The 24,711-nt window shown below is 42.6% G+C and overlaps 1 protein-coding gene across 1 annotated transcript in view; it reads right to left on the bottom strand.

Moving 5' to 3' along the window:
* Positions 1-24,711, bottom strand: part of SCUBE1 (signal peptide, CUB domain and EGF like domain containing 1) — a 235,134-nt gene that overhangs the window by 130,741 nt on the left and 79,682 nt on the right. Inside the window, exon 4 of the mRNA XM_058191895.1 lies at positions 22,416-22,550. Within this exon, the coding sequence (XP_058047878.1) occupies positions 22,416-22,550 (135 nt within the window). The remainder of the gene's footprint in view (positions 1-22,415; positions 22,551-24,711) is intronic.

The raw sequence follows: 24,711 nt of genomic DNA, 5'->3' as shown, positions 1-24,711 counted from the left end.
CTGTTCCTAGTGCACGCATGAGAAGGATTGCCAGAAGGCAAAAGCAGCTGAAGCAAAAAGGATGACTTGGGAGTAAGGCCAGAAGATGATTGGCCATAAGGCTTAAAAGAGCAGCAACAAGTCGTTGGGTTCTTTGTGGAAAAGCAACATTGATTCCAGTGCTTCTTGTCAGCATCTCTTGAACTTTATGGGGGTTTTGCCGAGAAAAGACTTTGGCAGGTTGCCAAAGACATCAAAGGTTGGTGATAAAAGGCAGAAGGACTGTTTATGAAGAATTTGTTTTGGACTAAACTGAGAATGAATTAATTCTCAGCTGTTTTAATAAAATAAGTTTGTTCAGGACTGAATTGTGTTTGGTAATCACTACTTGGGCCTCGGTCAGAACACTGATAGAAGCCAAGTCATTCTTCACATTATATGGATTATTAAATAGTAGTGCAAATCCTTGGGCATTATTTATCATTTCCAGTATTTGTTCAGGATTGACTGGCGAAATGCTCAACTACACAATCATGCCTATATCACAGATATACAGTTTCTGACATTAGAAGAGGGCAGCTTTCAAAAATGGAAAAAATAAAAGTCACTTGGGAAACAGCTTTTACATTTTCCATTGAAGATGCAGATGAAGCTAATTTTTCCTTGATTTTGGTGGGAACAAAGCTTCAGGAGGAAAGTTGTTCTGCCAACTTGTTTGCCAAGATAACTTCTGGTTCTCCATTTACTCCATCCTTCCGAGGTCGGTAAAATGAAGACCCAGATTGTTGTGGAGCAATATGCTGACTCTGTAAACTGCTTAGAGAGGGCTGTAAAGCACTGTGAAGCGGTATATAAATCTAAGTGCTACTCAGGGGTGAGCTTCAACAATTTTAGCAAAGCGTTCTCTGCCCTGTTGTCAGGTGGGAGTGGCCATGGTGAGCATGGCCTAGTTGGCCTCTTGCACCTCGATACAGGGGCCGTTTTTGCCCTCCCCGAGCTCCAGAAGCTTTCCTCGGGCCTCCAGGAGGGTGAAAACAGCTTCCCCAGGCTCCGGAGGCCCTCTGGCCCATTTCTGGTCTTCCCAAACTTCCAGTAGGCCCATTTTTTGCCCTCCCCAAGCCTCCATGCGCGCCCTGCACTTACTTGCATCCGAAACGAGATGTGTGGGGACTCCTGGGAGGGGCAGGGCGCGGTGAGCAGGGCCAGCCAGGAGTGGAATTTGGGGGTTCTCCAACTGCACAGAATCTTAGCTAGAGGTTCTCCTGAACCCCTGCGAACCCCCAGCAGCCCACCCCTGGTGCTATTGCTATTGCTACTGCCCCTGCATTCACCTTGTATCATAGCTGGGAGATGCAGGGCCAGCATCTGATTTTTCAGTAGTACCAGTATCAGGGTTGCATTGTTGCTATCCTGCCAGAATCCTAAATTTGGCCCTCTTCTAAATATGATGAAGGGCTCAGCTGGTCTCTGACGACTAGTTGCACCACTTCATCCAAGTACCAATCTTGCTGCCAGTATTTTGGGAAGAGGGAGGGAGGTTGGCTTCCTTTTCAAATTATTAGATAATACTTGAATCATAAAAAAATCTTTTTACACTGTTGCTAAATAGGAATTAATAAACAGTTGCTTAACAGAGAGATGGGTGGCACATACATTTAATAAAACAAATCTATATATATATATATAAATGAAATACCACTCATGCATCATCATGAAATCACCAGAACCGTAAAGCCTACAAACTTGAAATTTGGCATGTATGTTCCTCTTGGCTTCTAGGTGCTCGCTAAGAAAGGATTTTTCAAAATGACCATCAGATCATTAGTATTTCTTATATTATTATTAACATGCTCTGATGCTAAGGAGTTAGACGTTCTACTCCCTCTTCCCACCTGAAAAGAACTCTGTTCCAACTGCCACTTGGGCAAGAGCATGGACATGGCCACTTTTGCATTGGTACAAATAGAAATAAAGCAATTGTGCAATTAAGTTTGTGATAAATACAGACTAAAAAAGCCCAAGCTTCACTTCCTTAATTCTATGATGTTTACACATTTACTGTTTACTCATTTTTAGTTTTAATTTTCTCATTTTGCTTGTTTTTTCCTCTTATAAATATTCCTCAAACTCTCTCTTCACATGTATGTATAAAGAAAAGCACAGCTCTAGAAATTCTGAACAGCGCAGGTTTTTCTTTGTGATGGTGTTCTGGAAGATACAAATTATTTACTATAGGGTAGATCCACAACTCTTCTAATCAAGAGACAGTTCTTTGCCTGTACTCTACTTGGTCTTTGGGAGCCCAGACGATGTCAGTTCATCAAAACAAGACAGAAGACATGAGTCCAGAAAGAGAACAGTATTAGACAATCAAAAGGAGAGAGAGATAAATTGCTATGGGGTCAACAGAAAGAAGCATGGTCAACTGAGAGTTACACATAAGTTAAGGAGAAACAGCCTTCCAGCTGGGTCAAAGGGTGAATTTATTTTCAAGTGACTCATCCCCCTGGAATTGCCAAGAAACACAGGAACAAGGCGCTTAGGACTATGAAAGCATGCGGAAGAAGCCCATGAAAGTGAAAGCTAACCCAAAAATCTCCTCAGCATTTGAAGGGGCAGAGATAGAAATGGAAGCAGAGACTGTGCATTCTTTCTATTAACTCAGTCTACCAAGTTAACAGAAAACACTGACAACTCTGTCAACAGGTCAGTGGGATTACAGGAAACTTTATAGGGCAGTGATGGCGAACCTTTTCGGCACCTTTTCGGCACTGTGGGCGTGTGCTTTGTGCGTATGCGTGTGCTCATCTGGATTGCAGCCCGGAAGAGGAGCTGCCCAGGGCGCATGTGCATGCCCAAAAATAAACTTCTAGTTCCTGGCGTGCACATGCATGCTGGCTAGCTAGTCTTTGGGGTTTCTGGTGCGCAATCAGCTGGCCGGCACGCATGATGATGCAGGAAAATGGAAGACCACCTCTTCCAGTTTCCGGCACTGCCGCATGCACGAAGGCCATCTTATCATCGGGCACACATGCACGCCAGAAACCCAGAAAAGGAACGGGTGACGCTGCACGTGCCAAGTGACATGGCTCCGCATGCCACTTTGGGCACGTGTGCAGGGGTGAAATCCAACAGGTTCTGGAGAACTAGTAGCGGAAATTTTGAGCAGTTCGGAGAACTGGCAAATACCACATCTGGCTGGCCCCAAAGATTTTGCAATATCCTTCCCTCAGGAGTGGGGATGGAATGGGGATTTTGCAGTATCCTTCCCCCAGGAGTGGGGTGGGAATGGAGATTTTGCAATATCCTTCCCAGAAGCACGAAGCTGAAGCCTGAAGATGATGAATGAGACTTTGTCGAAACGTCACCAAGACACTTCCAATTTTACGCGGGAGAAAACCCGAATAACCAAAGACCTACATATCTATATATATATAAATATATACTTACATCCATACATACGTACGTATGTATGTAAGTATATATTCTGTACCGCTGAAATACCTGTCCAAATGTTCAATGGTTGAAGGAAATGACAGCAAATTGTAAATTGTCCATACAAATTCTGTAAAGCTTTAGAAGCTGAAAGGGGTTGCAGATCACGCAATTATGCTGACAATTACAGCAGGATTGAAGGATAGCTTGGAAACAGCTGTCAAGATGGCTTCAGGGATTCTCATTTTTTTTCTCACTGTCAGAACTGTCAAACTTGCATCAAACTTTGTGAATTTTATACATTCTTGCAATTAGATAAGCAAGCCAAATTCCTTCGTTTCCTTTAACTCGTTCCCGCTGTAAGAATGTTGCTTGTAAACTACTTCGAACTCTATGTGTAATAAAACACACTATATTACTGTATCATTCTATAGAGCTTGCTAGGATTTTCTCCATTGTTCTATTAGAACCATAGCTCATTTGTACATGATCTGAGGTTTGCAATTGAGTGAAGGGAGAGTAACTGAGAACCTGGCTAGGTGGCTAGTGGCTAAGACGCTGAGCTTGTCGATCAGAAAGGTCGGCAATTTGGTGGTTTGAATCCCTAGTATAGGCCTCCTGTGTGAGCAGGGGGGTTGGACTAGATGACCTCCACGGTCCCTTCCAAATCTGTTACCGTTGTTATTAATATTTGCCAAAGATTTTATCTTATTCATGTCATTTTAAATAGAGTATGGAGAATTTTAGCATGATCATTACGTAGTTGCTGAATATGCAACAAAACTGCAAATGATTTTAGTGCATGCAAATGTAAACTGGTGCACAAGGAAATATAACTTTATAGTTGATTGCCTGAATCCCATTGGGCTCTCTACTACAGTGTTTACTACAGTTCTGCAATCTTGCTGGAATATCCCACCTATGGTGGCTTCCTTGCCTCCCTCTGGTGCGTAACACTATCAGTTTCTTTTCTCAAGTCACTTGCTCTGATCACACAAACCTTTTATGAGCACAGCGTTCTAGAATCTTGACTATTTAGCAAATGCTTGTTTTTTGTTTTCTTGATGGCTATTTTAAGGCAACTTGGAGGATAGCTGAGACATCAGTTTAGCCTTTGATCAAAGTCTACATATTCTTAGAGTAAAGACCCACATACTGGGTAATCTGGCCTGTGCTGGAACCAGCTTCAAGGCATTGTTCTTTCTCACTGCTTTCCAGATTTCTGATGTATTCCAGTGATATTTGGCTTCTAGTATGATGTAGATCGGAGTGTCAAACTCAAGGCCCAGGGGCCAGATGTGGCCTGTTGGGTGCTTAGAACTGGGCCCGCAGGGCCGGCCTGGAAACAGCAAAGGACTAGCCTGCGGTGCCTCTGCCAGCGAAAACGGAGGGCTGCAGGAGGCCATTGTGGCTGAAAACGGGGCACGGGGACGGGGGCGGCACGCAGCCCTCTTAAGCTACATTTTTGCTGGTAGAGGGCTAGCAAAACAAACTAAAAGCAAAACAAAAGGAGAAACGTTTCCCCTTGTGCATTTGGGCAGGCAAAAAGGGACCGGAAAGGAGAAAGGGAAAGAGGAAAGGTAAGGAAAAAGAAGGGAACATGGGAAGAGAACAAGGAAGGAAAAATAAGGAAAGAGGGGAAGGAAGAAGAAAGGAGAATGAAGAGGGAAGGAAAAAGAAGGAAGGAAGGAAGGAAGGAAGGAAGGAAGGAAGGAAGGAAGGAAGGAAGGAAGGAAGGAAGGAAGGAGATTATAATGAGAGTGAGGGAGGGTCTCAGGGAAGTCCTTCCTTAGCACTTGGCCACCACAGTTGCCTCCAACATGAGTGATGTTGAGTTGCCCACCCCAGCCATGTCTTCTGGCCCTCCGAGGTCAAACACAACCCTGAATGAAATCGAGTTTGACACCCCTGATGTAGATTCTGTCAAAACACATACTAGCTTTTTATCCAGCTTTTCCCCCCTCACTATATAGGTGGTAACTTTTATACTAACTTATATTTTCAGTATACACATAAATCCCTGTACCTGTATTTCTTCTTTTCCATCATGAAGGTGGAAAATAAAACTTTGTAGTGTTTTTTTTCCAGATGAAAATATCCTATTTCTATGGAAATAGGAATGGATTTTCCCTGTGATTATAATTACATGAATTCTAAGTATTATTAACCTTGACCTGATCAGGACTAACAGAGATTGAAGTCAGTTGCATTGGGTGGCCTCTAATTCTAGGATTAAGAGAAATGGAGAAATTGCCATTATTTCTTTACCTTTGTATGCTGGATAGAGAATTCTGAGAATTGAAGTCCACACTTCTTAAAGATACCAAGATGTTACAGGTTTTTTTACACATCTTCAAGGGATTTTTACATCACAGGATTTTTATATTACAGGAACTAGAGGAAAAGCTATATTGGGCCTAATTCTTACCAACAGAGAAGAAGTGATAGAGGGGGTTGAAGTTGCCAAAACATTAGGAAAGAATGGAATTGGAATTCAATATAATGTAAACAAAAACAGTAGAACACAATCAAATCAGTATCTTAGACTTTAAAAGGCTGATTTTAACAAATTTACAGACAGCTTGGGAAGGAATCCATGGATGAAAATCTTAAAGGGAAAAACAACTCAAGAAGCTTGTGAAACTCTGAAAGATATCATTACAAAAGCCCAGTCCCGCTTAATATAACTTAAAAAGAAAAACAAGAAATCCAAGAAGAAACCAGCATGTATACACCTAGAACTCTTTGATAAAGTGAAAGACAAAAAGGATAAGTACAAAAAATACCAACTAAAAGTACTAACCAGAGCATACAAAACATTTGCTAGACCAATTCTTGAATACACCTCATCTGTCTGGAACCCACACTGCATATCGGACATTAATACAGTTAAGCACATCCAGAAATATTTCACAAGAAGAGTCCTCCACTCTTCTGCTTGCAAGAAAATACCTTATGCCACCAGATTTGATATTCTGAGTTTAGAAAATTTAGAACTACGCCGCCTTCGGTATGACCTGAGCTCATAAAATCATCTGCTACAATCTCCTTCCCGTCAATGACTACTTCAGCTTCAACCACAACAATACACGAGCACACAATAGTTCAAACTTAAAGTGAACCACTCCAATCTCAATTGCAGAAAATATGACTCCAGTAACAGAGTTGTTAATGCCTGGAATGCACTACCAGACTCCGTGGTCTCATCCCAAAATCCCCAAAACTTTAACCCAAGACTGTCTACTGTTGACCTCACCCCATTCCTAAGAGGTCTGTAAGGGGCGTGCATAAGAGCACCAGCGTGCCTACCATCCCTGTCCTAATGTTCCCTTTAGTTGTATTCATTTTATGTATTCAATTCATGCTTATACTTATATATATTATTTAATATGTATTTGACAAAATAAATAAATAAATAAAATAAAAAAATAACTAAGACAAAATACCAACAAATAGCCCGAACTTGCAAATCTGAAGTCAGGAAAACAGTAGCGAACAAGTTACAAACAGTAGTGAATATGCGTAAAGGACCAGAGCTTTGATCCTGCTGCCATAACTATTATCTTACCTTTGCTGACGTCCATCCACAAGTTTGATATGCTGAAGCATTCAATTTACACAAAGACTTCCCCTAACATATGTCTACCCTGACAACTCTTTTATTTTATTTTTATTTATTTATTTATTTTGTCACATAAGCATCACACACAAAAAATTATATAGTATATAAACATATATATGAAGAAATATAAGGAGGTATAAGCATATATATATATAAGAAGAAGAAAAAAGAAAAAAAACAATAGGACAGGAACGGTAGGCACATTTGTGCTCTTATGCACGCTCCTTATGGTCCTCTTAGGAATGGGGTGAGGTCAACAGTAGAAAGTTTTTGGTTAAAGCTTTTGGGATTATGGGAAGAGACCACAGAGTCAGGTAATGTGTTCCAAGCACTGATAACTGTTACAGAAGTCATATTTTCTGCAATCTAGATTAAAGCGGTTGACATTAAGTTTAAATCTATTGGTTGCTCTTGTATTATTGCAGTTAAAGCTGAAGTAGTCATTAACAGGAAGGACATTACAATAGATGATTCTATGTGTTAAACTTAGGTCTTGTCGAAGGCGACGAAGTTCTAATTAATAATAATTAATAATAATAATTTTCTTATTAATCTCCTGGGCCATTCAACTCTTCAAATAGCATTATGACTCTTGTTTATTATTTAGCATGAATACTTGCTCTGGAAGGATGGTGCATACACACATCCAAGTTGTGTTTATTTCTCTGGACTGGCAGCCTATTCTTGACTTTGCCTTATTAAGGTTTAGGCGGCCAAATATTACTGCCACCACCCCATCTTGAAAATAATCACCCAGATGCAAAACAGATTAGCATTTGAATGGGATACTTCCAAAAAAGTCCTAGACTGGGAAGCCAAAAAAGGGGAAAAAAATATATCCAGAAAATGAAAATGATGAACAATTACAAAACGGTTGGCAAGCAGGCTACAAGTTGAGCTTGTCTTCATTCTTTATCTTTTCATTATTAGCAGCCTAACATGTGAAAGATATATTAATGTCAGATATCTTTTATAAGTGAAGCACTTATATGATACATCGAAAGCTCTATTAATTTTTTAAAAATAATTTGTTTGTTGATGACAAATGCAATTAAAGATTTTAGAAACTTCAACTAAATTCAGGTTGAATGCTTTAAATTACAATTCACACATTCTCTCTCACATACACAGTTATATGGTTAGTTTTTTTCTTACAGAGGTTAAAGCTCAAATTCTTTTTAACTATTTAATTGTGATGTGCCTCAAGGAACTATGATACAGTGTTAGCTTCAGGGATTGGTGTCATTTGACTCCATGTGTTTTCCTCGAAGCAGAGATACCATTTAATCAGATTAAATGTTTTTGACAGAACTGACAGCAAACCCCAGAAAGCCAAATGATTTAAATGCCACAGAAATGTTATTTGCTTAAGCAGTAACTTCCAAAAAATGTGCACATTAAATATCACTTTAAGGTATTCAAACGTTTTAAGGTAATAAACAATAGAAAATTGTTTTATACAGCAGGACTTTCCTTCTGCTTTGTTCCTTGAAAGTTATCCATTTGCTTCAAATTTTAAAATGGGACAAATAATCTCCAATAAAGACAAAATTGTATTATTACAGTGTCGGAATGGTGAATAACCAATAGCACAACTAATTATCCATTTAAATTGCTAACATCAGTTAACTGTTTCACTCAACAGTTTCACACTTTCAGGTACTCAACCAAATTTGGAAGATATTTACAAACTACAGATCAAAATTCAAATGGACACATCCTTATTGGAGGATGACAACTCTAACTTAAACATACAATAAGCTACTTTTTAATTTTGAAAATGACAAACCTTTTTCAAAAGAATGTATGTTTTTATACAAAAGACAAAATTGCATCAAGTCATTCTGCCATGTATGACTACCCTTTAATTCAGCCTTCCATCCTTTCGAGGTCGGTAAAATGAGAACCCAGATTGTTGGCGGCAATATGCTCTGTAAACCGCTTAGAGAGGGCTGCAAAAGCACTATGAAGCAGTATATACGTAAGTCTAAGTCAGTGGTTCTCAACCTTTATAGTGCTGTGACCCCTTTAATACAATTCCCCACGATGTGGTGACCCCAATTGTAAAATGCGCCTCAGCAGCCACAGAAGGGGGAAAAAAGCGGCAAACTGTTTTTTTGAATTTATCGCGCCTGAAGCCATATTGGCTAGCGATCTGAACTGCTTGCGATTGCCTTGAGGACGGAGGCATTAAAGCGGAGACTTCTCCCGTATTAAGTTTATCGCGCTTGAAGCCGAATTCGGCTAGCAATTTGAAGAGCCTGCAGCTGGCTTGTGGAGTCAACCATTGGAGCACAATTCTTTGACTCGCAAGTATACTTCCCATATTTCAGATGGTCTTAAGCAACCCCTGACAAATCGCCATTCAACCCCCAACGGGGTCGCGACCCACAGGTTGAGAACCGCTGGTCTAAGTGCTATTGCTATATAAATCATGGTTGTCTAACCTTTTGGCTTGCCTGGGCTGCACTGAGTAAAGAATCATGTCTTGGGCCGCATATAAAAAATCTAATATAGTTAATGTGTATAAACTTCCATTATTGTTTTTATTTACTTTATTCATTAAAAATGAAACTCAGTCAACTGAACATTCAAAAATACATCACAAATAGCATTGACTGGTGGTAATGGTTGATACAGGTTGCTGCCAGCGTCCTAGGTATCAATCAAGTACCTTCTTAAGATGTACGATGTTCCAAGTAGTGCAGTTTTTTTGCAGTTCTGCTGGTGTTATTGCAGGAAGCTGCAATTTCTTGATGTATCTTATAAAATTCTTCGACATGGCACCAAGTGCTCCAATGACAATGGATTACATGTTTCATCCATAGCCGTGCAGTTTCGATGGCCAGGTCGCAATATTTCATTATTTTTTCTAGTTCTTTTTTTTTTATTGTTTTGTTGTTGTTGTTGTTGTCATCACAAAATGATGTTTATTTATTTATTTATTTATTTATTTGATTTCTATACCGCCCTTCTCCCGAAGGACTCAGGGCGGTGTACAGGCAAAAATAAAACAGACAGTACAATATATAATTTAAAATGCAATTAAAAAACTTATTTTAAAATTGGCCTGAAAATTAAAATATACAGTGAGCTAAAACCCCATTTAAGATTAGTTAATAAGAATTTTAAAAATTTGATAAAATTCAATTTAAGACAGCCCCGCGTGAATAAAAAGATGCGTCTTCAGTTCGCGACGGAATGTCTGAAGGTCAGGTATTTGGCGTAAACCCGGGGGAAGTTCGTTCCAGAGTGTGGGAGCCCCCACAGAGAAGGACCTTCCCCTGGGGGCCGCCAGCCGACATTGCTTGGCGGACGGCACCCTGAGAAGTCCCTCTCTGTGAGAGCGTACGGGTCGGTGGGAGGCATGTGGTAACAGCAGGCGGTCCCGTAAGTACCCAGGCCCTAAGCCATGGAGCGCTTTAAAGGTCGTAACCAGCACCTTAAAGCGCACTCGAAAGGCCACAGGCAGCCAGTGCAGTCTGCGCAGGAGCGGTGTTATATGGGAGCTACGCGGAGCTCCCTCTATCACCCGCGCAGCTGCATTCTGGACTAACTGAAGCCTCCGAGTGCACTTCAAGGGGAGCCCCATGTAGAGAGCATTACAATAATCCAAGCGAGAGGTAACGAGCGATGAGTGACCGTGCACAAGGCATCCCGATCAAGGAAGGGGCGCAACTGCCGAACCAGGCGAACCTGGTGGAAGGCCCCCCTGGAGACGGCCGTCAAATGATCTTCAAACGACAGCCGTTCATCCAGGAGGACACCTAAGTTGCGCACCCTATCCTTTGGGGCCAATAACTCGCCTCCAACAGTCAGCCGCGGCTGCAGCTGACTGAATCGGGGTGCCGGCATCCACAGCCACTCCGTCTTGGAGGGGTTAAGCTTGAGCCTGTTTCTCCCCATCCAGACCCGTACGGCTTCCATGCACCGGGACAGCACTTCAACAGCTTCATTGGGGTGGCCTGGGGTGGAGAAGTACAGCTGGGTGTCATCAGCGTACAGCTGGTATCTCACCCCAAAGCCACTGATGATCTCACCCAACGGCTTCATATAGATGTTGAACAGAAGGGCGAGAATCGACCCCTGCGGCACCCCACAAGTGAGGTCCCTCACGGTCGACCTCTGCCCCCCTGTCAACACCGTCTGCGACCGGTCAGAGAGATAGGAGGAGAACCACCGATATACGGTGCCTCCCACTCCCAATCCCTCCACCGGGGCAGCAGGATACCATGGTCGATGGTATCAAAAGCCGCTGAGAGGTCTAATAGGACCAGGGCAGAGGAATAACCCCGGTCCCTGGCCCTCCAGAGATCATCCACCAATGCGACCAAAGCTGTCTCCGTGCTGTACCCGGGTCGGAAGCCGGACTGGAACGGGTCTAGATAGACGGCTTCATCCAGGTATTGGGGTAGCTGTCGCGCCACAGCACTCTCTACAACCTTCGCAACAAAGCGAAGGTTGGAGACTGGACGATAATTACCCAAAATAGCTGGGTCCAGGGAGGGCTTCTTGAGGAGGGGTCTCACCACCGCCTCTTTCAAGGCGGCAGGGAAAACCCCTTCCAACAAAGAAGCGTTGATAATCTCCTGGAGCCAGCCTCGTGTCACCTCCTGAGTGGCCAGTACCAGCCAGGAAGGACACGGGTCCAGTAAACATGTAGTGGCGTGAAGCCTCCCCAACAGCCTGTCCACGTCCTCGGGAGCCACAGGGTCAAACTCATCCCAAATGGACTCAACAAGGCGTGTCTCCTCTCCCTCGCCTGGATCATCCCAATTTCGGTCCAGACCATCCCGGAGCTGAGCGATTTTATCGTATAGATAACCACTAAACTCCTCAGCATGTCCTGCAACGGGTCATCCGCACCTCCTGATGAAGGAGGAGCGGGTCACCAAACAGGGCGGCGGGCGGTTATCTGCCGACGCAATGAGGGTGGAGGTATATGGCGCCTCGCCTCCTCATTGCCACTAGGTAGGTCCTAGAATAGGACCTAACTAGTGTCCGATCAGCTTCGGAACGGCTGGACCTCCAGGTGCTCTCTAGACGTCTTCTCCGGCGTTTCATCTCCCTCAGCCCCTCGGAGAACCAAGGGGCCAAGCGAGATCTGCGCCAGGTCAGAGGTCGCAAAGGCACGACACGGTCCAAGGCCCCAGCCGCGGCCCGCTCCCAGGCCGCAACTAGTTCCTCAGTCGTGCCGTGGGCCAGATCCTCAGGGAATGGCCCAAGCTCCGTCAGGAACCTCTCGGGGTCCATCAGGCGCCTGGGACGGAACCACCATATAGGTTCCGTCTCCCTGCGATGGTGGATGGCGGTTCGGAAGTCTAGTCGAAGGAGGAAATGATCGGACCATGACATCGGTTCGGTTACTAAATCATCTAATTCCAAATCATTTAACCACTGTCCAGAGATATAAATCAGGTCCAGTATGCCTCCCCCCATGTGCGTGGGGCCATCATTTACCCGAATCAGGTCCAAGGCCGTCATGGAAGCCTGGAACTCCCGAGCTGCAGTCGATAACAAGCCAACCGATGGCAAGTTGAAATCCCCCATGACTATAAGTCTGGGGGTCTCAACCGCCACGGAGGCAAGTACCTCCAACAGCTCGGGCAGGGCTGTGGTCACGCAGCAAGGTACGCGATCAACAAGCCCAACTGATTCCTATAGCCCCACCTCACATAGAGGGATTCACAACCGGCAATCTGAGGAACAGTGGCCTCCCTCGGCTCTAGATCTTCCTTAATGACAACCGCCACCCCCCACCCCTACCTTGGGCCCTCGGCTGAAGAAATGCTCGAAAACCTGGAGGGCACAGCTCAACGAGGGGAACCCCCCCCTCCGGACCCAACCAGGTCTCCGTAATGCCCATAAGGTCCGCGGACTCCCCCTGAATAAGATCACAAATCAGGGGGGCTTTATTAGCCACGGACCGGGCATTACATAACATCAACCGAAGATCCAGGCTCTGAGGATCATGGCCGCCTGAGGAACGGGTAGGGATCGAGGGGCCGGAGCACGTGATCGCCGTCAAACATCGAGCACGTGCTCCCAACACTCGATACACCCCCCCCTCCGCCATATCTGCCTCTCCCACTTACCGTACAGATTGAACAACCCTTTAGTCTTGGAACAGAACCCTCCCCCCCGCCTTCGGACCAGATGTAATAATGTCGCGAACAAGCACAGGGGCTGGATCCCTCCCCGACGGGTTCTCTCCCCTACCCGTCGAATACCTCCCCCCCTCCCAACCCTTAAAATCCCCATTAAAACTCCCCTTAAAAAATCTCTTAAAACAGCTAATTAAAAAGCCCCTAAGCCTCCTATTTTTAGCATGCCACCTCTCGGGGCTCCAAAGCCCGTCCTCAAGAACATCCTCATGTTGTTGTTGTTGTTATCACAAAATGTTGTTATCATCATCATCATCATCATCATCATCATCATCATCATCATCATCATCATTATCATCTTCTTGTGGGTTGAATATGCCTATTATAAATTAAGCTCACCATATAAAAATTACTGCAGATGTACTTCATTAAAGAACAGTATACCACGATGGACATCTTCAACTGAGCCATCCATATTTTTACTAGACAAATGTCTTACAATATCCCTTTTACTCCATAGTCTCGAAGTCTCCAACATCCTAACTGCTTTTTTTACAATGTGCACAATAAAATAATTACTCTGGCTTATTTAAATATTAAATTCATACGCTGCCCATTTCGCGATTCAAGAGATGAATGATATCCAGATCCCTTTCATGATTACTTTTGCTAAGCTAGATCTCCCTCATCCCCCATAACTGATTATCAATGCTGATTCCATTTTCTGAAGTGCTTAAATGATTGTCTCTCAACCCAGAGGTGGGTTTCAGCAGGTTCTAACCAGTTCTGGAGAACCAGTAGAGGAAATTTTGAGTAGTTCGGAGAACCGGTAGTAAAAATTCTGACTGGCCCTGCCCACATCTATTCTCTGCCTCCCCAGTACTAGCTGATCGGGAGCGAATGGAGATTTTACAGTATCCTTCCTCTGCCATGCCCATCAAACCACACCCACCAAGCCATGCCAAGCCCACCAAGCCACACCCACAGAACTGGTGATAAAAAAATTTGAAACCCACCACTGTCTCAACCTCACCTGGTTAGTAATTCTTGGAGTTGAAGTCCCCATATCTGAAAGTGGCCGGAGTTGAGAAACTGGCTTAAAATTTCTTCCCGCTCTCGAGTGAGCAGACGGACTACATTTTGTGTCTCTTCACTTACAAAATGCTCATCTTTTATCTAGTAACAGTGTGGATTATATTATAGTTTCCTTGAATTATTATTAATAATTACAGGCAATTATTAAATTACCTCACTGTTGCAGATTTAATGGAAGTTACTGCATTTTGACTGCAAAGATGTCTTTGATCACTAGAATTACATTTCCTAGAAACTGTAAAAATCCTGCCATTTTCATGAGTTTACAATTGTAGTCTCATTTCCTGCCAGTATTTATTTCAAAAAATGCAGTCACGCACAAGAGTCTTATACAGATTTTTGTGCATTTCTATAAATATATATATTACTGCCTGGAGGGGCAGCCTACCAAGTTGATGATTAGCCATTATGTTAAGGGTTATTTTCAGAAGAATATTGCAGTCCTATTTTTTGTTAACTTACAATTACACTCCTTACAAGCCTGGTAGAAATTCACAGGCATAATAGTTATCATCAACTTTCCCCTTTGATCATAATCATGACTTGGTTCAAATTATTGTTATATTCAGAATATATTTTTATCTGGTGCAGTTTGAATGCAAGCTGTACTTATTTTTTTTGCCATCCCTTATTATTTCATTGCCATCATTTTGTTGTTTGCTAATTGGTACCTTTCATAAGCCTGGAGGTTCAAAGCTTCAATCATTTGGACCTCCCACACTTGCATCTCTATGTTCTTAAAGTCCATTACATCCACCACATCAATTTTCCTATAAGCCAGTTCTCGCAACCTGTTTCAAGCATCCACAATTGAAGCATGATCTCACAGACAGCTGAGATTGCCCCACATTTGACCCGATACTCCTTTGCTGTTTGCTAAATTAATAGCTGAGGTATTAAAGTGTGAGGTGCTTCTTCATAAATTCTCAGACATAATTCATCTACTCCATCTACTCCATACTCTTTCAGAGTATCATTGTATGGAACCAAAGGCTCCACCGTGCAAGTAGGGCTACTGGTGAGCGCATTAAAACTAGGAAATATTCAGTCTCCAAAGTTTTCCTCATCAGTGAAGCAACTAAGTTATCCATCTGTTTGAAAGAATAGGTACCTCTTCCAGCTAGGAACTTCAGGCTAAGCTTATTGAATGCTTTAGAAGCCACAAGGGTAGGAAACGGAGGGATTAAAAAACTCCAAAGGAAGTATGAAAGATTACCGTATTTTCAGAGTATAAGACACACCGGAGTATAAGACGCACCTTAATTTTTGGGGAGCCAAATAAGAAAAAAGCTGATTGGCAGGTGGACCTGCCTCCCAAAATACCCCCAATGAGCTGTTCCCAGAGGTGAATTTTAGCAACAGGTTCCTTGGTTGTGAGCTCTGTGCCTTGCTTTTTTTTTTTTGCTTTTTTTTCTGCCTCTGAAACTTCTGAAACTCCATTTCCGAAAAAACTTTTATTTCTGCCTCTGAAAGCCTCCGAAACAGCTTCAGAAAAAAAGCCTCTGAAGCTCTATTTGGGGGCTTTTTTTCTGAAGCTCCGTTTCTGATGCTTTTTTCAGCCTCTGAAACCTCAATTTGAGAAGCTGGGCGGGGCTACATTCGGCGTATAAGATGCACCCAGATTTTCACCCTCTTTTTTTGGGGGGGGGAAGGTGCATCTTATACTCCAAAAAATATGATAATCATATGAACAACGTATTTGAAGGCAGAACAATGTATTTCTCAATTCACCAAGTTGAGATGTTATTACATATATCACCAGTACTATTCTATATATTATCAGTACTATTCGTACAGTTTGGAATGTAGAAGCTTGTGAGTTGTGAAACAATTTTGTGGTACATGAAATCCCAATCAATTCAATTCACAGTCTGGGAGTGGTAAAAACAGTTCAAGTCCTAACCAAGAATTAATAGCTGTTAAGGTAATTTGTCTAAGTATATAGGCAGTGGTATGAATATATAGGTAATTCTGAGTAAAGTGGTGTTGCCTTTTGCAAAGTCAGGATACTCAGATCTAATAAGTTCAAAATTTCCATGTATCTAGACAGCCCTTTGGGTATTGCTCCAAGGACTCCTATTATTATTAGTACAACCATTGATTTCTTCCTCGACAATTGCTCAACTTCAATTTACAAATCACGACAATTTGTTATTTTTTCTAGCTGTTTTGCCTCAATTTGTGCATCACCCAGTATTGTAATATCAATGAACCAGACTTTTTTCCCCCCACAATAGTGATGTCAGGTGTGTTGTGGGCCAGATGTCTATCTGTTTGGATTCGAAAGTCCCACGGGATTGTGACTTGTTCTGTTTCAAGAATAGAATAGAATAGAATAGAATAGAATAGAATAGAATAGAATAGAATAGAATTTTTTATTGGCCAAGTGAGATTGGACACACAAGGAATTTGTCTTGGTGCATATGCTCTCAGTGTACATATAAGAAAAGATACCTTCATCAAGAATCACAAGGTACAACACTTAATGATAGTCATAGGGTACAAATAAGCAATCAGGAAACAATCAATATCAATATAAATCTTAAGGATAGCAGCAACAAGGTTACAGTCATACAGTCATAAATGGGAGGAGATGGGTGATGGGAACGATGAGAAGATTAATAGTAATGCAGACTTAGTGAATAGTTTGACAGTGTTGAGGGAATTATTTGTTTAGCAGAGATGGTGTTCAGGAAAAAACTGTCTAGTTGTTCTGGTGTGCAGTGCTCTATAGCATAGTTTTGAGGGTAGGAGTTGAAACAATTTATGTCCATGATGTGAATGGTCTGTAAACATTTTCACAGCCATCTTTTTGACTCATGCAGTATACAGGTCCTGGAAGGCAGGTTGGTAATAATTTTTTTTTTGCAGTTCTAATTATCCTCTGAAGTCTGTGTCTGTTTTGTTGGGTTGCATAACCAAACCAGACAGTTATAGAGGTGCATTGATGACACACTCAAAATTCCTCTGTAGGACTGGATCAGCAGCTCCTTGGGCAGTTTGAGCTTTCGGAGTTGGCACAGAAAGAACATTCTTTGTTGTGCTTTTTTGATGACGTTTTTGATGTTGGATGTCCATTTTAGGTCGTGAGATATGGTAGAACCTAGAAATTTGAAGGTCTCTGCTGTTGATACTGTGTTGTCTGGTATTGTATGAGGTGGTAGTATGGGAGGGTTTCTCCTAAAGTCCACCACTATTTCTACAGTTTTGAGTGTGTTCAGTTCCAGATTGCTCTGGTCGCACAACGAGGCTAGTTGTTCAACCTCCTGTCTGATGCAGATTCATCATTGTCTCAAATGAGACCAATCACTGTTGTGTCATCTGTGAACTTCAGTAATTTAACAGATGGATCGTTTGAGATGCAGTCTTTAGTATATAGAGAGAAGTAGAGAGACCTTGTGGGGCTGCTGTGCTAATTGTAAAGGTATCTGACGTGATTCTGCTTAGCTTCACCTGCTGCTTCCTCTCTGTTAGAAAGCTTATGATCCATTTACAAGTTTGTTCAGGTATCGCTAGCTGGTTTAGCTTGGTTAGAATGATGGTGTTGAATGCTGAACTAAACTCTACAAACAGGACCCTTGCGTAGGTCTTGGAGATTCAAGATGGAGCCATATTAACAGCATCATCTATTGATCTATTTGCTCGGTATGCAAATTGCAGGGGATTTAACCCTGGATCCGTGATGTTTTTCAAGGGAGACAGCACTTTAGCCTTTCAAATTTAGTCAATTTGATGTTCCCAGTAATTTTTGCTGCATTTGAACCCAAACCTCTGGCCAAGCTTTTAATGTATGACTTTGGCAACGCAATCATGACATTGTAGATCAGTGGTGTCAAACTCATGGTGTCACGGGAGCATCACATGACATATCAGGACTTTCCCCCCTTTGCTAAACCAGGCATGGGAGTGGCCAGCATGTGACACATCTGGCCCATGGGCCGGGAGTTTGACAGCCTGTTGTAGAGAATCAGTCTGTAAGATTTTGCTGCAGCAACTGATAAGGTGATCCACAGATTCATCTTTCTCATTGGATAAGCGACATTTGCTGTTGTTGCTAACAAGTTCAATTTTTGCTTTCATGGAATTAGTCTACAAGGATTGTTCTTGGGCAGCCAAAATGAAGCCATTAATATTGTTGTTGTTATTAATTTAATCTTCAATTTGATTCACGGTCTGGGATTGTTAAAAACTTAACAGTTCAAAATCTACAAATAGTAGAGGTGATAGTGAATCTCCTTGAAATATTCCTCTCTTGGTATTAACTCTCCCTAGACCTGCAACTGTGTCTTCCATTATTACCATCAATCTTTGCACAAGGGTTCTGATGTTTCTACTGGCTCCTGTTATTTCTAGGCACTTGATTATCCAACCATGTAGCAGAGAGTGGAAGGCCTTTTTGTAGTCAATCCATGCGACATTCAGGTTGTTTTGTGACCCAAGTTCCCGGACTCGGACTCCTGGAGGATGATGATTCAGAAAGTGAGGAAGAACTGGTAAGGCCTGCTTTCCCTGGGCCCTCTCCCTCCCTGGCACCCACCCAGGAGGAGGAGGGGCCGGTAAGGCCTGATTCCCCCGGGCCTTCTTCTGATTTGGCAACGCCCCAAGAACAATCTTGGCTTGATGCAAGACTGCGCAGATGTGACTGGCACGCGCAGCAGAGGAGGTGTTGGGACAAAGTCAAAGAATGATGAGTCACGGATGAGTCACAGGGGCTATAAAGCAGGAGGCGGAACTTCCTGGCTTTTTGTCTTGGACAAAGTAGTGAATTTGCGTGGGCAAATTGTTTCAATGGAGGAAAGAATATATTCGTAAGTAACTCTGGCCTTATCTATAATTTCCTAGTTATCTCCAGAGACTTGGCAGGCGCGTGGGTATACATGGGCAGAACAACTCTGTGCCAGAGGAATCCAGCCTAATCCAGCCATTTATGTAAATGAATTTGAAAAGGAGGCCTTTGACTGACTCTTTGTTGGGAGCATTGGGAGAGGGAAACAGAACAGGTTGGTCTTCCTTCTCTTGCAGTTTTCCAAAATCATCTTGTCAATGAGGAGCAGAAGAATCCAGCACAGCTAAACAATTGTTTTCATTTGGAAACCAGGCAGAGGAGACTCTGCCTCAGAAAGAACAAAGCCCTCTTCATTCCCTCCCCACTCCTGGGGGAAGGATACTGCAAAATCTCCATTCCCATCCCACTCCAAGGGAAGGATACTGCAAAATCTCCATTCCCACCCCAATCTGGGGCCAGCCAGAGGTGGTTTTTGCCGGTTCTCCGAACTACTCAAAATTTCTGCTACCGGTTCTCCAGAACCTGTCAGAACCTGCTGGATTTCACCCCTGCGTCTGGGGCAGTATAGCTTTCTGAAATTTACGTCTCATCATATTTTTTATGAGACACTTTTTGTCTGACTCCTCTGATGAGACCTATCCAGTATGGTTGAGCTCTCATCTTTCTCAGAGCACATAAGCCCTATGACCATATCAAGATAGTGTATCATCATCATCATCTTCATCATCATCATCATCATCATGTTATTTATTTGTATCTCACCTTTATTATATTTACAACTAATTCAAGGCAGCAAACATATCCAACATACTTTCCTCCTCCTATTTTTCCCACAATAACAACCCTGAACATATCTTTTCTTTTATGTACACTGAAAGCGTATGCACCAAGACAAATTCTTTGTGTGTCCAATCACACTTGGCCAATAAAGAATTCTATTTTATTCTATTCTCTGAGATGGGTTGGGCTGAGAAACAATGCCTGGCCCAAAGTCACCCAGCTGGCTTCCATAGTTAAGGTGGGATTTGTATTCACAATTTCCCACTTTCTAGTCTGGTGCTTTAATCTGTAGACAAAATTGGCTCTTTTTTGAGCAAAAGTGTTGGCCCAAATCCAGAAAAACCGTATATAACAGGGGTGAAATGTTCCCAGTTCGGACTGTATCGCGCGATCCAGTAGCGATGGGGGCGGATAGTTCGGAGAACCGGTAGCAAAATCCCTGCCCCCCCCCACGGCCCATGCCTCGCTGTTCCTCTTCTCTGTCCCTGAAGCTCTCGGTGGTGATATAGCTGCAAACAGCCTTAAATGACTGCCGCGGCTCTTCAAAGGGCCGCACTACAGCTGATCAGCGCTGTAGGCAGCTAGTAGATTGGTGCCTCTATTTTTAAAGAAGGTAGACTGGTATGCTCCCAAGGTTTGTATACTTTATTATTTTTATTATTTATTGCTATTGGCCATGCCCATTCAGTCACCTGACCACCAAGCCATGCCCACCAATTAAGCCACGCCCACAGAACCTGTAGGGAAAATTTTTATTTTTAGATTTTAAATTTTTAGATTTCATCCCGGTATATAACTATCCTGGTGTTATCTTTTAGCAATTTAGGACCAGCTTTCTTTCTAACTACCTACCTCTCCCCCTTTTCATTGAGAAATTATTAAATTTTAAATTTTTAGATTTCACCCCGGTATATAACTATCCTGGTGTTATCTTTTAGCAATTTAGGACCAGCTTTCTTTCTAACTACCTACCTCTCCCCCTTTTCATTGAGAAATTATTAAATCAGAGATATATGTCTTGGAAATCAGATTTACAATCCAGATGGAAGATAGTTAATAAATTAAAACTAAAGTCTTCCAGACCAGCCATACAAATGCACAAAAGATGATACTGAAATTTCCTGGTGTCTGGACCAGGCTACTTTAACGTTTGAGACTTTCGACATATTTCAAAGATACTTTATCCAAGATTTAGTTAAATTCTCAAAATGATATATAGAAGGCAAAAGAAACAAAGTGCTCAACGAATTTCATGGTTTTGTTTTCGCCATTTCATGGCAGTGTGATGAAACTAATGTTTTATAGGGGGAGGAAGCAAAATCAATGTAATATGTCACAATTCTGTTAAAACTCATTGTGAAATGCCCAATGTGCTCATTTAATTTCACATCAACAAATAATATAAAATGTCTGCTAATGTTTGGTATGGATTCACCTTTTTCTCAGACACAATTATAATGGAAAATAGTGAAAATCGCTATTTGGCATGTGGAAATCACTTTGTTTGAAGACTTTAAATCAAGCACATTCAAATTCTGCAATACCATAACTATCTGATACAATAAAATAATTGTGCAACCTCCCTGTATGAATTAAATTAATGAACTCATTGGGATTTGGGTCGGTCAATAAGTATATGACAAACCAAAAGATATATAACTCTGATAGATTTTCCTGATAAGTTTACTTTTACCAGCACTATTAGTAGTTTGGACATCTTACAATTTTCTCTCACTGCTCAACCTAAATTTCTATTTTGAAAGAAAGGGTAGGACAGGGGTGTCAAACTGACGGCCCACGGGCTGGATGTGTCACGCGTAGGCAGAGGTGGGTTTCAGCAGGTTCTGACCAGTTCTGGAGAACCGGTAGCGGAAATTCTGAGTAGTTCGGAGAACCAGTAGCAAAAATTCTGACTGGCCCCGCCCCCATCTATTCTCTGCCTCCCAGTACCAACTGATCGGGAGGGAATGGGGATTTTGCAGTATCCTTCCCCTGCCACGCCCACCAAGCCATGCCCACCAAGCCATGCCACACCCACCAAGCCACACCCACAGAACTGGTAGTAAAAAAAATTGAAACCCACCACACACGTAGGCCATGCCACCCCAGTTCCGTGAAGGAGAAAAAATTACGAAACATCATGTGATGGCAATGTGATGCCGTGAGTTTGACATTCATGGGCTAGAAATATAAATTAATGGATAAGAATACTGAAATGTCACAAGCTGTTAAGTATAATTACTCTGAGTCAAGAGATATACTAATATACACCATGTGAGAAGTGCCCAGTTGGCTAGAAACCAGCTCTTGATCCCAATGTTGCTGCAATTATAGTGGGTTACCCACAGGTTTCATAACATTTGTGCTTATCTTCCCACTGCAGGTGTACTTAGGCAAAATGCCAGTCAGCTTTGGCAATGGTCTCACTTTGCTGCGTATACCTGGTTAGCTTTAAATAAATGCTGCAACCCTTCTAAGTTGTTCCCAACAGATTTCCAAAAGTGTGAAAACCCAGATTTTAAAATACACCGAGAAATTTTCCATCAGTCTTCAAATGACATTGATACTGTATGTCTTATGATTAATTCATATTCTTTAGGAACTGGAGACTTACCATTGGAACGATGGATACAGGTGTGTTGGTTATCGCTTAGGAAAAACCCTTCTTTACATTGGCATTCATAGCTTCCCATAGTATTGACACAAATCTGTTGGCAGCCACCATTGTTATCCAAGCATTCATCAACATCTAGAGACATAAATTTTAATATAAGCTGTTAGTACTCAGAATACAATAAGAAGCCACAAATTCTTCATTCCAATTCAGGCAGAATAGAATAGAATAGAATAGAATAGAATAGAATAGAATAGAATAGAATGGAATGGAATGGAATGGAATGGAATGGAATGAAATGAAATGGAATGGAATGGAATAGAGGAAGAGGAAGAGGAAGAGGAAGAGGAAGAGGAAGAGGAGAGGAGAGGAGAGAAGAGAAGAGAAGAGAAGAGAAGAGAAGAGAAGAGAAGAGAATAGGAGAACAAAACAGAACAGAATAATCTTTATTGAACAAGTGTGATTGGACACACAAGGAATTTGTCTTTGGTACATAAGCTCTCAGTGTACATAAAAAGAAAAGATACATTCATCAAGAATCATAAGGACTATTAATGATAGTCATACAGCACAAATAAGCAATCAAATCATATTAGGAAACAGTCAAATATATGGTCTCATCAATCATCATTTAAGAAATTATAATTTATTGGGTTAAGCATCAATTTTGTGCCCATGTGCTCCTTTCCTTTCCTTCACATTTCACAGTGCAAAACTCACAGCCACAAATTATAGATTGGCTGATCTAACAAAGTTAAGCAAAGTTGGAGGGAACTTTGAGATATTGGAACACTGCTATCATGTCTCCCCTAGTCCTTTTCATTAAACTAGGCATACCGAGTTCCTGCAACTGTTCTTCCTATGTTTTAGTCTCCAATCCCCTAATCATCTTTGTTGCTCTTCTTTGCACTCTTTCTAGAGTCTCAACATCTTTTTTTACATTGTGGCAGCCAAAACTGAATGCAGTACTCCAGGTGTGGCCTTACCAAGGCATTATAAAGTGGTATTAAAACTTCACGTGATCTTGATTCTATCCCTCTGTTTATGTGGCCTAGAACTGTGTTGGCTTTTTGGCAGCTGCTGCACACTGCTGGCTCATATTTAAATGGTTGTCCACTAGGACTCCAAGATCCCTCTCACAGTTACTACTATTGAGTATATGCCTTGGAATATCTTTCTGAAAGGAACTTTCCTTTGTGCCTTAAAAACAATACCTAACTGCTTATCAAATGTCAAGAGCGTTGCATTTGCTCAGATGCAATTTGTAATGTATTACTGTAAGTTTTGGCGGGAGTTTTAGGCGGGAAATATCTCGTTTCTGATTGGATGCAGCCTCAGGCTGAAGTGTATATAAGGAGAGGTTTTTCTCCAGAGTTTTGCTGGGTCACACTATATTAAAGAGCTGTTGTCACTAACCTGGTCTCCTGCCTCGTCAATACCCAAACCTAACATTGGCGACGAGGATGGGATCTTGAGGCAGAGCACCAGAACAGAGCTGAACTCACTACGAGAATCAAACCCAGCAAGGTGACGGCGAATGCAGCGATGACCGGCTACACGCCACCCACTCCGTTTGACCCTGCCCAGGAGACATGGGGAATATATATGACCCGTTTCGAAAGTTTCCTGGAGGCAAACGAGCTACAGGGAGTCTCCGACAACCGCAAACGGGCTTACTTCATAAGCCACTGTGGGTCAGCAGTCATCGCCGTCGCAGAAGCTCTAGCGGAGCCAACACCGCTACACTCCGTATCATGGCAGACCCTTCAGACCCTCCTGAAGAATCACTACGCACCAGCCCCGTCCAAATACGTTCGACGGTATGAGTTTGGGGAGCGCAGGCAACAAGAAGGCGAGGCTATCAGCGACTACATGGCAGCCCTGAGACAAGCCTCCAAGCATTGCGAGTACCGCGATCTGGACGAAGAGCTGCTGGAACAACTTATACGGGGGGTCAGAGACATCCGTTTGAGGAGACGGTTGCTAGCCAAGAGCAACCTGACATTGGCAAACGCTCTGGACGAAGCCAGAGCCCATGAGATGTCCAACCATGCAGCAGACACCTTACAAAAGCGACTCACGCCGATGGCGGGCGCAAAGCCGAGCACAGTCCACCACGAAGAAACCTATCGTGAGTCAACCAGCGAAGAGGAGGAAGAAGTCCACTACACCGGAAAATCGACAAGGAAGACCCGGAGGAATGCGGAAGTTGCGGGGCGACATCAGCGCCAAAGATGTAAGTTCAGGGCGCCATTTGCCGGCGGTGTGAAAGGAAGGGGCACCTGGCTCAAGTCTG

The sequence above is a fragment of the Ahaetulla prasina genome, chromosome 7 (assembly GCF_028640845.1).
Source record: "Ahaetulla prasina isolate Xishuangbanna chromosome 7, ASM2864084v1, whole genome shotgun sequence".
Classification (NCBI taxonomy): domain Eukaryota; kingdom Metazoa; phylum Chordata; class Lepidosauria; order Squamata; family Colubridae; genus Ahaetulla; species Ahaetulla prasina.
Note: the sequence above shows the minus strand (reverse complement) of the source record. Positions and strands in the feature narration are given on the sequence as shown.